Source organism: Anopheles cruzii, chromosome 3 (assembly GCF_943734635.1).
Source record: "Anopheles cruzii chromosome 3, idAnoCruzAS_RS32_06, whole genome shotgun sequence".
Taxonomy (NCBI): Eukaryota; Metazoa; Arthropoda; class Insecta; order Diptera; family Culicidae; genus Anopheles; species Anopheles cruzii.
This window is the reverse complement of record NC_069145.1, coordinates 24,397,741-24,411,186: the sequence shown is the minus strand read 5'-3', so window position 1 is coordinate 24,411,186 and position 13,446 is coordinate 24,397,741. Positions and strand designations below refer to the sequence as shown.

Below are 13,446 nucleotides of genomic sequence, written 5' to 3'. Positions count from 1 at the left end.
GTGCGTCCCCATCCCGCGATGGACGACCACTGTGTTGCCGATTTTCCGCTTCTATTGCAATGATATTGAACTGGTTTTGTAGTTTCGTGTGTATTTGTGTATTTGTGTACTTGTTGTCTGTGACGATTACACTGACTTTTTATTCGCCAGCCAGTCCGGAGAATAATTCATTCTTTTTCTTCTTACATTTCTTCTTTGTTTTGCTCCTATTCGTTCAGTGCCTACTTTCAACGTGCTGAAAGTGTTGTCGCATCGCATCAATGCTGCGTTTTGTGTTTTATGTATTTTTCATTCTTTCTCTCTATCGCTCTCTCTCTCTCTCTCCGTGGCTTGCGTGCAACTTGTTTTTGTCTCTCTTGCTTTCTATTCATTCTTCATCTTTCGTTTGCTCGTTTCTATTGTTTGCAGTTGTTCTTTCTCTTTTTTCGTTCCCATCTCCATTTCATCCACACTTTGCATCCTTCAACACGTTTCCAGTTTCCTAGCAGAGCAGCAGTGTTCTTGTTTTCCAGCGGTTTTGACGCACCTAGCAAATTTTTGTTTTGTGTTTGTTTTTCTTCTTTGTTTTATTCGCGTTTTCCGAAACTATCTAATGTAGCGCACACGCGCGCCTTCCCGACCGTGCCCCGGTGTGCATTAGTCCACCGGTTTGCTTTAGCGTTTCATCCGCGGCATACAACTACTCACGGCCAAAGTCTGATGTGGGTGCGTGCAGGCCACCCGCCCGTCCTGTGATATTCTACAGTTTTCACTTTAGTATTAATTTTCCCCGTATTCCGTCTTCGGTTCCACGCACCACCAACCGCAGCCGGTCCTCGCCCAGCAATCTCACCGGGATTACCTTTTAGTCCTTCCTTCATTTTCTCATTGTGTTTCTATGCTATTTTCTTGTCACCACCTTCGGGCGGATTCTACTTCTTTGTGTTGACTTGTCTCTCGTTCTCTCTTTCTCTCTGTTCTTAGTTTCGCATATCCACACGCATCGCGGAACACGCAGCATCCGTGGGATGGTGGTTCCCGTTTGTTTTTCTTCCTTTTTTACATTTTCTGTCCCCGGTTTTGCCACGCAATTTTTATTAGATTCGATTTGCCTAGGATTCCTAATGACTACTCATAAATTTTAAGCATTCATTCATACGCCACGTGTCACACCTCGTTTCGGTCTGTGCTCACCGTGCTACTACACGAACGAGTCCCTGGTGATCGTTTTCTAGCTTTGCTCTAGGCTCTGCCCTACTGGTTCCTTCTTTTTCACGCAACCCCTTCTCTGGCTCGCTGTGAGTTTGGTGGATGTTTTTGCTGATCTTATGTTTTATTGTTACTGTTATTCTTTTCCCGTGTATTTTTTTCTTTTTTGTTTAAGTTTTTTTTTCCTTTTCGTTTTTATGTACGCACATAAATCTCGCGCGTGCACGTCCGCCTAAGCCAATTGTATTAAGTTTGCTGTGGGGTCTATCTTTTTCTCGGTGATGCGCCGCGCTGCACAACTGGCCTTCGCTTTCTGGTACCGCAGTTTTATCAGCCTTTCGCGAGCGAACACGTTTACACGTTTTACTTTTAATACGCTTGCGCGCACATTTTAAATATATAGTCTATAATAACTCTTAAATACACTTAGTAGCTTTTATACTGTTCTCAAGCGGCAGCAGCAGTCCTTGGATTGATTTTTCCTTGTAAATTTTCGTACCGACGGCAGAAAGTTTACGCTCTGACGGCAAGGCTCTACTTTGATACATTCAACCCCCGCCCGAGTTCCGTACAAACACACGAACACGATCAAACCATTTAACCCGTTCATTCCTATTACGCGACGACTTCGCATGGTTACTTCGTTTTCTTCTTCTTCATGACTATCACACGTTCTTGGCAAACGACCGCAAGAGACCGCAACAGCCATTTGATCATTTCGCCACCCGCCATCGGGACACGCAATAGCAATACCCTGTCTACGAACCGATTCTCTGGGGGCTGCTGTTGGGGGCAAACACAACTTTTCGCTGGCGTAAACTACGAACACAAATCATTACTGTGGACAAATTCGTTCATTCCGTTCTGCATTCAAAGTGCCCATTCACACTCAACGCACACACACACATGTGCACGCTCACTTACACTTTCGTATTGTTCCTGTTACTCTCTCCACGCTTAACCTTATCGTGGCCTACTGCGCGCACCCCGCCTTGTTTGGTTCTAACCTTTGCAGGGCCCTCTACTAGACCTCACTGGGGAAGAGATGATGATTCAACACGTGTTTGAGAGCGAAGGCGCGCATCCACGTATCGTTCGTTTTGTTAAACTAATTCATTTTTTTTCTTGTGTGATTCTATCGTCGTGATTGTTTGATTCCATTGCCAAACGAACGGCGCAGAAACAACTAAAACGAAGCCAGCGGACACCGAAGAACGCCACCGCCACCACACACTGGAGACCAACCAACGTGGTGGCTAGCCGCTCACTTGTAACATCCTGTTTCCCGTTGTTATTATTTCCGTTTGTTTCACTGTTTTGCCGCCTACTGTTAAATATATATATATAACTTTCCTTTTCTTGCATCTGTCGTCTACATCGATTAGATACTAAAATCACATTGGTTGTTATATTACCATTCTTTTTTGTTTTTTTTTTTGTTTCGTTTTTTAGCAATAATTTATTCTCTCTATCTTACACGCACACACTTCTTTCCGACACATCAATATCCGCACACATTCATCTGCGCACGCTAGCGTGCACAGTCACATACCGTTTGCAGATTGTAGCAAATCGGGCACTCGGAAAACAATATTCTGGCGGTGCACCTTCGCACTCGCAGCATATGCGCCAGCCCGTGCCACAATTACTAGATACTACAACACAAGGAGACACACTTTCATAATTCATAATTTTGTCTCGTTCCTCGTATTTCGCCCATTATCTCTGTCTATTTCTCTCGCTTTTCATCACACATCCATTCGCATTCAATCATCCACGCATTGGTTGCTAACGCTAATGTATGCTAGGACTATACGCTATTATGACTGGTAGCCGTGGCGGTGTTGCACTCTGCCTCACTTATTATGGATGCTGGTTTCGGTTCGTTCGCCGAGTTCCAGCTCCTGCTCTTCTCAACATCCGTGAACCAATCAACTGATTTCAGTGGCATCAGTGCATATCGTATGTACACCGTGATATTTTCCAAGTTGGGCGACCATTTTGGTCCGATCCGATCTCGCATTGCTTTTTCTCTTTTGTTGTTGTGGCATTGGTCGCACGCGATTCGCGGTGGTTGCAACATGACTCTGGTGTGATCAGATCACAGTAGCTCGGCTAAACGAAAGGGGATGGGGATGATGAAAAGCTAAGCGACGCGCTACGGAGATGGATAAATAATGTTTTCTTAATGTTGTGTTTACCGATGGAATGAAACAAAACAAAGAGTCTGAAGGTGAAGCAGAACAGAGCAGAAACACAGACAAATTATCACTCAAGGAATAAAATGTTGTACCTTAGACTTGAACGGTAGTCTTTTTCTCTTTTTTCGCTCTCCCTGGCATGGCTACGGAATACATGCAACAACGATCGGAAACCAGGTTGCGTAGCAGCACGGTACAAAAGGACAATGAGGAAGTCAACTGGTTTGAAGGGTAAACGAAGGTTTTTTTTTAAGGAAATCAAACGCAAACGCTACCGTTTGCCGAAGCACAGCGTACTTTGACAAGTATTCTAACAATCAATGCCCAAAGCTGGAAAAGCCTTCATCATACTCACAAGCCCTCGCCCACAAACGGGACCGAAATCTATCAAAACGTGAAAAGGAACTGAAAATGAGATGGATTGCCCCCGACCAGCAGCATTGGGATGAAATTGGGGAACAAAACAGGAACGAACGCTAAAGTGAACGCATGAACGAACATCTCAGTAAGCGACCAGCGCGGCGACCGACGAACTGTAACTGCCACGAAGGCCGCACCTTCCTCCTGTTGCCACCTGCTATTCCTATTGGCGAATGCTAAGCATTTTTTTCGATTTTGTAGAGGTTCACTACCTTCGCTCTACCTGTTTACCCCGTATGCTGCTACTGACCTAGATTCGGGTTTTGTTTTTTGCTTTTCTTGTTTTTAATACTACACTCACCGCGCGCATCACAATCTACTGCGGTGCACTGCCTACTGTGACTAACTTACTGTGTAGTAACGGTCGATGATACGACACATCTCTTAACCTACAGCTCTCTGCCGCCCCGCGATTTTATACACGCATCGTAGTGGTCCTCTTTTCAATAGGCTGGCCAGTTGTGGTGCACTACTACCACTGTGTGTGACGACAACCGTCCACCGCACTTCTTCGCTTTTCTATCAACAGGATCGTTTGACGATGTTGTGTAGCGAGAAGGCAGTCGGTGCGGTTTACGCGGTTGACAGCAGCATGAGCCAATGGCGGCCCACACATGAACACACTCACGATTGCTTGCCTTTCTCGCTCTCGCGCATTATCACGTTCGGCGAGGTGCGTAGTCACGATGCACAATGGTTTGCTGCCCTCTCTATTGCACCTTTTCTTACTGCCCTTCGTAGTACTTGGCAGTTCCGTTGTTGCCGCAAATTGCATCTTCCCACGCTGCAAAGAGAGAGAGAGAGAGAAGAATGGAAAAAGACACATCAATAACAACCACAACAATACTCTCCAGTATTTGTTTAAAGTGAATTTGGCACAAAAAGGTGGACAAACAAGAACATGTTAATGATTCTGAGTAGTGTTTGGCCATGTTTAAAACGTAACAAACCGGATTTTTTCCGTTGATATGTGACGACGGATCAAATATAGATGTGGGAATACAAATCGTTTTTAATGTAATTCCTAATTTTTTATTTTGATCGGGATAAGTAAGTTTCGGCTGGTCGACTCGAGCGTCACGTAGAAAGTGTTGAATTACTATTAGTCGAAGGAGCGGAGAAAATGTTCAATGACTACTAGTCGAAGGAGCGTCGTTTGCTCGACCGTGCAGCAAGAATCACGTCTGCTAGCCTGCTCGAATTCGAGTTCATGGACTATTACAAAAAATGACCGTTACTGGTGAGGTCGCTAGATAGATCACTTCACCCCGGAATCAAAACGATCGTCAACTGAGTGGGGAGCAACTGGCGGCTCCCAGGCAGATCTGGCTCCCAGCGTTTACTGGCTGTTCGGAGACCTCAAAAACATGCTCACCGGTACAAAATTTCGCTCGAATGAAGAGGTTATCGCTGAAACTGAGGCCTATTTTGAGGAAAAAGCCAACAAACAAAGCCAAACAAACAAAACCGAGCCAATTCTAAACAAAAAAACGCATTATCTTACGGACAATACGGAATATTGTCTGCGCTTCGTACGTACCTGTTCCTACAAAGAACACAATCTTATCGTGATTGTATTCGGTGGTGTGCACCTGCTCTGGCGCGATGAAGCGCAGATTGATTTCCTTCATCTTTTCGCGTCGCACCACTACCGAGGCCGCTGCCGGAGGCTGCGTAGACGAGACGGAAATCGTTGATTTGGCCTCGAACGCCACTGGCGGTGACGGAGTCGTCTGGGCTGAAGCTTCTGCAGTTGCCGGGGGACCAGTAATGGCCGCGGCTGCTGCTGCCGCTTGTTGCTGCTGCTGCTGCTGCTGCTGCTGGGCTGCGTGGTACGTTTGTGTTACACTGTTTGTCGTAATATTGTTGACATTGTTGTGGATCGTCATCACGTGCTTATTGATCAGAAGTTGCTGATGCTGCTGCTGATGTGGATGAGTTGCAGTCCCGGGTCCCGCCAAGGTGTTATTGTTGACCACATCGGCCGCTACGATAGCGGCCGGTATCGGGGCTGGTAGTGGTAGTGGTACCGCAGCACCCGTCGGTACGGTTGCGGGCACCACCGGCAAGACTACCGCGGTGGCGGTTGGGGTTGTTGGTAGCAGAACGGCCGCCATCGGTGGCAGGGCCGGCGGGGGCACAGTGATGAGATGGCCAGCCGGTGGAACAGCAACAACGGTAACGGTCGGTGGTGTCGGTAATGTTACCGGTGCTGCGGCTGCACCGTGCAGTTCCTTCACGGCACCACTTCCGGTCGGCATCGGTGTCGTCGTCGTGGCCGCAATGACGGTCGGCGGAGGAAGCGCATACTGATTGTGCCGCGGTAGTGACGGCAGTGACGGTGGTGGTTGCGTGTACATCGAGTGCAACAGGACGGCCGGCGGTGGCTGATGGAATAGGCTGGCTGCCGCCACTGCCGCCGTCGCAGGATCTACGGCGAGCGGCGGTGGAGTTTCGGTTGCCTCCGGCGGATAATGTGGCACCTGCGGGGTGCTGGTGGCCACTGAAACCGCCGCGGAAGGCTTCTGGTAACTTGAGGACGCCGGAAATACCGACGACGAAGCCGGTGGGGGTTGGTTGGTGCAGTTGTTGTCAGTGTCGACGGTCGGCACTACCGACGACGCCACTGCAACCGGTGGCGGGGCCACTTTGGTCAGTTCGTGTGTTGCATTCGCCACCTCGCTGCTGCTGCCGGACGCAATGGTCGAAGTAAAGATGCCGCTAGCCGGACCTGCAACCTTGGGACCTTTGGATTTCTGCGACGATGTCGCACCGCTCGCACTCGCGAAGCATTCCGTCGTGGGCGGCGGTGAACCGTCGAGCAGTTTGCGACAATCTTCTTCACTGAAATCACCGAACAGTAGCTCGTAATCGTTCGAAAATCCGAACGGAAACTTGTTTGACTTTGGTTCACTGTCGTTCATCATGATCACCGGCGGTCGGTTGCGGTTCTCCTGAGCGGTCGCATTGCTAGACGTTGCTGTAGTGCCGGAACGGGGCACTGGGGTGGCCGCACCCAGTTTACCAGCGGAGGCGGCAGTAGCAGCAGTATTCGATTGTTTTTCCTTCTTGTGGCGCCTACCGCCACCACCGCCGCCGGATGATGCCGGTGCCGTGGAGGTGCTGCTGCTGACCGCAGCTGCATTGGCGGCGGCACCCGTTCCCGACTGGTGCGGGGCTTGCATGAACTGAATCGAAGACACACCGGAACCATTCATAGGACTTCGCGTATCGAACGGAAGAATCGTTTCCGTGTCCATCTGGACGTGGGGCACGCTATTATTCGCCGTTGCGTCACACGTCCCCGATACGGTGTCGAGCTCGGTGGCAAGATTGTTGCTTGCTTCCTTCTGTTCCTTCTTTGCTTTGCCCTTCTTCGTGGAGGCGCTGGCAGTGGTGCCCGAGGCAGTAGTGCTCGCGACAACCGAGTTTGTTGCCGGTGAGTGATTTATGATGGCAGTAGCGGCGGCGGCGGTGGCGGCGGCCACCTGCCCGAAGCTTAGACCGCCGGCCGGGTTTCCGATCGCTTTCGATGCCACTGACTTGCTACTACCGGTACCCTTGATTGTTCGCACCTCGAGGGCCGGGTAGTGTTCGTTCGAGTAGCAAATATCGTTATTGTCGACGCTTTTGGACTTGTGAAGGACACCGCCGCCACCACCACCACCTTTGACGGTATCCGGTCCTGCGGCAGCGCCATTGTTGGACGGTCCGTTGTGCAACTCGCTCGTAATGATGGCGCCGCCACCGGGGCTGGTGACGCCATTACCTGTTGCGGCTGCCGGAGCAGCGGACAGCGCAACGGATGATGCGGTTACGCCGGTTGTTTTTGTTGACTCATCGCCACATCCGGCACCGGTGTTGTTTACGGCCGTCAGCAAACTTTGAGAGTAAGTCGCACGAGGAGCAACGCTATTGGTGGCCACAGCGGGAGCAACGGGAGCCACCGAAGCGCTGTTGCCGGAAGGGCTGCCTCCAGCGCCGGCGTACGGTGGATGGGCAAGGAGCGGCTGCTGAGGGACAGGCTGGTGATTATGAGTGTGATAGTGCGGGGCATGGTATTGCTGCGATTCTGCGACTAGCTGTGGAAAGGCCACCGACGAGTTGAGATCTTGCAGCAGATTGCTACTGCCTCCACCACCGGGACCACCCGTGCCAGCTCCTGCGGTGGCAGTTAGACTTCTGCCCGCCTCCGTCTGACTGCTGCTACTGACTGACGGCCATCCACCACAATCCACGCCTGCGCCGGTGGCGACTGCAGCACTCTTCTCGTGCGTCGTCGTGTTGGGAATTCGAGCGATTTCCGCGTACGATTGGGGTGTGGTCGTCGCACCACCTTGCTGCTGCCGCTGTTGATGACTAGTGTTGTTGTTCTGTTGCTGTTTCTTCGGCGCTTTTTGCTGCTTGCGCGAAGTGCTCGATGTGGTCTCGATCGGTAACGAGTACACGGAGTCGGCATCGCTGGTGTCCGACTTCTCCGACGGTGGCACGGACGAGGTGGATTTCCGACGCGACACATCGTTGCTCATGTACACCTCCCGGTGGGCTATAAAATGATTGCTAGCCTGAAACTTGACACCACCAGCAGCAGCGGCGGCGGTGGCAGAACTGCCGTTGTTGGCACCACCGCGACCGCCGTAAGCACCGGGGGCAACGTTTTGATTCGGATGGCGTCGATTTGAGGGACCGTTACCTCCGAAACCATTACCATCTTCCGTACCACCACCGGCCACACCGCTACCCGTGACCTTCTTCTTGGTTTTTTTCTTCTTAGTCACAACGTGAAAGTCCGATGCCTCCGTCCCTGCAATACTTCCGCCGCCGGTGGTACCGAACGATGAAAGTGACTCTATCGACATACGCAACGAATCCCGCTTTCTGCCGCCCGCCTGCTGGCTTGCGGTGATGGCGGCGTTCGAATCTACCGATGACCCCACCACCACCGGAGGGTGCTCTTTGGCCTCTTTTTTATCCTTGCGACCACCACTTCCCTTGCCACCACCACCAGCGGCGGCGGCGGCGGCGGCAGCAGCGGTGCTGGATGCTGTGGATGGCGGCGCCAGCGGAACCGGTTCTTCTACCGAGTGCGTTCCGCCGCCGGCGAAAAAGTTCAGTTCCTCCGTGCCCCACGAACGACGCTCGGCACGCTGTTGCTTGCCACCGCCTGCGCCATCCTTCGATCCTCCACCTCCTGAGGTTCCCTGGGCCGTCGCCGGGGCCGCTGCTGTCGTCGATTGGGTTTGTTTCTTTTGCGATTTACTCGTACGTAGCGTGATGGCCGGATCGGTTTCCTGGGCTCTCGCCTTTTCGACATGGTTCTGTCGCGTGTTCTCCTCTTCCACCTTCTTCCGGCTGCAGCTGCTCAGTTCCTCGAGCGAGTTGCTCTTCTTCAGCTTGGCCACGCCTGCCGCCGCCGCAGTTCGGTCCCGTTTCTTCTCGTTCTTTCGCTTCGGTTTGTCACCCTCAGCCGGACCACCACCGGCGGCAGTCGAAGCGTCTCCGCCCCGTGTTCCGACATTCCCGTTCCCGCTTTCTCCATATGTGACAGCCAGTCCGGCCTCGCCGCCACCACCGTTGCTACTGCTGACCGCACCCTGGTTCTCGATGTAGCTCACGAGAGCCTCTATGTCACTGCTCTGCCCCCGGTAGCCGATAATGTTCTCGGGCACCACCACGACCGTGTTGCGGTCCGATTTGGGCTTCCGGTATTTCTTACTGCCACTGCCGCCACCGGTACCGAGCTGAGCACCAGCGCCGCCGCTAGATGACGACCCGGCTAGGCCACCGCTCGTTCCGACGCCCCCTCCGCCACCTCCGCCGAACTGTGACACCGAGTTGGCGTTCTCGTCAAACTTTTGCTGCAAACGAAGAGAAACGAAACGGACAAGCCGGGTGAATGGAGGAATCCAACGAACTTCCGAGCAGCCCAGAGAGTATCGTACAAACCTGTACCATCGGGTAGGCGAGACTGCTGCGTGTGGTTGACATGAACTGATTGCCCGACGACAGCACCGATTTGATCGTCGACTGATCGACCTTGCTACTGCTGTCGATCATACACTTGACCGCGGGATAGGATGAACCGAGCTGGATCTGCTCAAGCATCGGCAGCGAAACCGTCTTGTCGACGTGATGCACGGACGTGGGTCGCGTCGCCCGGCACGACTGGCCAATGTCGAGGCACGCTTCGGCCGTGTACTGTTGCGTTGGGTAGCAGAACGTTTTCTTGGTTGACGATAGCGACGACGTGCCGCTAGAGGCAACACCACCACCACCACCGCTGTTGCTGCTGCTACTGCTACAGTTGCTGCTGGTGCTGCTGTTGCCTCCGCCATTGCCACCGTACAGATCGGTGGCGCAACCGGTCGCTGATCCTCCGCTTTGGGTCGAGCCACAGTACGACGTGAGTGTCGCAGAGGTAGCCGAAACACTGCCAGCGCCGGGTGTTCCGCCGAGTGCTGCGGAGCCGCCGCTACAGGACGCCGTTCCTCCGATGCTGATGCTGCCGTTGCTACCGACACCGACAGTGCCCGTGACACCGACCATCATCTCCTTGTCGTCCGCACTGTTTTCGTAGTGATTGTTCTGGGACACAAACATACACAACTGCATATAATTACCAAAAAGGGGACACACGGTGTGGATGGATCGCACAGCAAAACCCGATCGAGCCGGCGATTTCAAACGTTGCCCCACCAGAGCCCTGATGCCCCAACACTCACCTGTTGCAGCGGATTGTGCCCGGTGACCGTGCCACCAAGCGGCGGTCCGTCGTCCACCACACCCAATTCGCTCATGTTGATGATTGTGTGCGCCGCTGTCGATGACGCGGCTCCTGATCGTGCGTCCGAGAGCGGGCCACCGTCGCCAGCAGCTCCGCTACCGGCGCCGGCAGCTGTTGATAGTTGAGATTCCTCAGCGCTGGTGGCGACCCAGCTACACGACCCAGCATCACTGGCCGCGATCGCGTTCAGCGGAGCTGACTGCAACAACGCTCCGTAGTCGTTGTTTTTCGAGGAAGACTTCACCGAAGTGGACTTCAGCGGACGGCGAACCTCGTTCAGGAACGGCTGCTCGCTAATCGTTTGGTTGACGTTGCTGGGCAGGCTGCCACCTTCGCGCTGTCGCGACGAAACCGACGAGATCTGACGCTTCGATCGGGACCCGGCACCCCCGTGGGAGCTTCCACTGCCGCCCACACCTCCACCGCCGCCTACACCACTGGTACCGCCGCCGCCCGACCGCCGGGAGGAGTAACTGGAGACGGCGTAGTACTCGCTACTGTAGCCGTACTCCTGCTTGGTCGCCTCCGGGAGATCCTGCAGCGAGCCGCCCTGCGTTGGCCGGCCGGAGGATCGCTTGCTGTGATGCACGGGGCGGCTGGTGAAGGAAAAGTTCTGCTCTTGATCTTCGCGCTCCGTCTTGCTCAACAGTTCCTATGGTGGGAAAGGGACAAACAAATCGAATGTTACGATCAAGAGAGCGATCCCCCCAACAACCGTGCAACAACACACGTACGTTGAATGTAGCACTCTTGTGTTCACGATCCTTAGGGCACTTGTATGTGATCGCTTCATCCAGCAATGCCTTCAGCGCGTCTTCGTTCATAGTTGCAAACTAAAAGGGGGAAAAAACACGATGATTACAATTATGTTTTAAATTTATTTTTACTTTACTAAATATTTAAACAGACACCAAACAGGCAGCCAGGTGAGCATATTGTTCGTACATCGAGCGAACAAAAAAACCGTTACATTATCACCTGATCGTTAGCAAAAATTTCGATGCCGATTAGCAGCTATATGCAGTAAGCACAGAGGATAGTGCAACTAATAAAATTCTTCACAGGCCGTGCCGATAAGCAGCACCATAGAAATCAACGTGAAACATAGAATCGGTAATTCAAGCATTTTGACATTTTTAATACCAAGGAACGAAAGAGACAGCAAGCATCCGTGATACACACAGCTACCCTCAAACTATACGATACCGCGAGAGTAAGACAGAGATAGCAACAGTCTTGTGCTAGTGTTTCTCGCTCTCGACCGAAAAACATCGCCTACTCTCGTTTTCTCGTAGACTCTGCCCGTCTCATCCGTGTGACAGTTGCACACGTTGAAACGTCAAAAAAAAATAAATATGGCCGCATTTTTGCCGTTTCATGCCACCAAAACAATAATTTAGTCACCTTTTTTGCTGAGCCCTTGCCCTTGCCCAATGCCAATTCCAATCCCTTGAATCGAATACAGTTGGAAAGAGAACGATCCATATATGAGCGCCATATAAAGAAAAAAAAAGCAGATCGGTCGCTGGCAGATAACTTACCGGCTCCTGTGCAGATGATGATGATGATGAGGGTTGCGTATGATCTTTGTTGTTGTTGACAATGGTGGTGGCCGATGACGAACCATTTTTACTGCCATTGGTAGCGACGGGCGCCGTCGTTGCCGTTGCGGATGATTGTGACGATGACACTTTGACAACGGTTGCCGGTGTACTGGAAGTTGTGGTAGTAGCGGCCGCAGACATGGCCATCGTGCTGATTACCGGTGGGACAACAACGATCGTTGAGGCTGGCGCCGCCGTAGTGGTGTTCATCGTCGTCACTTTGCTGCTGCTGCTGCCGCTGATTGCCGTGTTCGTGGCGCTCGAATCTTGTAACGAGTTGGATTCATCACCGCCCGCCATCTCGGTTGTTACGCCGGTCGGTAGGTCGAAGGTAGCACCACGATCTTCCGATGCCACGGTACTTCTCCGCTGCTCATCGCCAGCTTTATCGGGTGCCTTTGGCTGTCCGAGTTCTGGCGAAGGAGTCATCGTAGCCTTCCGACGGTCCCACAACCGGCCCGACGGCGGGAGGATTCTCCGCCTTCTGTTGCGCGTAACACGGTCGGCTCTTTATCAAAAACAATACCCTTAAGGACCAATCTAACGTCCGTTCCGAACGAACGAAACTCTGTTCCTCTGATGGTGGTTTGGCGGTGGCTCTCTCGTCAGACGATTGCGTATTAACTTTTATTGTCTCCCGGATGACCCGTTGACAAGAATCACGCTCAAAAGTTGATCGTTCCCCAATGTCCTACGGCGAAAGTGACAAATGAGAACACTTTTACCCAAGAAGAAAGAACGTACGAACGGAACGGAACGCACACACACGCGGTAACGCTAACCCTAAACAGATTGAAATTTATTATTTCCCGATGAGTACGCACCCGAAATTGGCCTTTTGTACATTGATGGTAGCGTAACGGTAGATAAAATATGATTGCAACAATTCAACAAACCTTTCTTCGATGGCGATGGCCCTTCTCGCCGTCGGAATCAGGAAAATCAGGTAAAAATGCGCAGCACTTTGCTTCACTCGCGCAGTTGGCACAATTTTATAGCTATGTATGAACTTATTTATACACAATCTTTACTACACATTAATGCACGGCGATACGTGCGTCTCTCGCTCGACTTCGATAACCTCAAATGTTGTCCACTCCCCTCGCACTCCGTTGCGGGAGCTTTCTTGGAACACCCTTTTTCCGTATGTATCTTCACACTGTCGGATCAAACCTTCCTCGGTGGTATGCATCTAAGTAGCCGCCGGACCGAACCGTGCGGTGGCGTACCGCCGCATGGAAGAAGAAAA

At 52.1% G+C, this 13,446-nt stretch overlaps 1 protein-coding gene across 1 annotated transcript; it reads right to left on the bottom strand.

Moving 5' to 3' along the window:
- Positions 1 to 4,534: 4,534 nt before the first annotated feature.
- On the bottom strand, positions 4,535 to 12,626 carry LOC128270098 (mucin-19-like). The gene is made up of 6 exons (XM_053007503.1): positions 12,135 to 12,626; positions 11,328 to 11,426; positions 10,532 to 11,245; positions 9,756 to 10,415; positions 5,350 to 9,667; positions 4,535 to 4,593 (listed from the first exon to the last, which is right to left on the bottom strand). The coding sequence occupies exons 1-6, from the start codon at positions 12,624 to 12,626 to the stop codon at positions 4,535 to 4,537; spliced, it is 6,342 nt and encodes a 2,113-aa protein (XP_052863463.1).
- Positions 12,627 to 13,446: the final 820 nt, after the last annotated feature.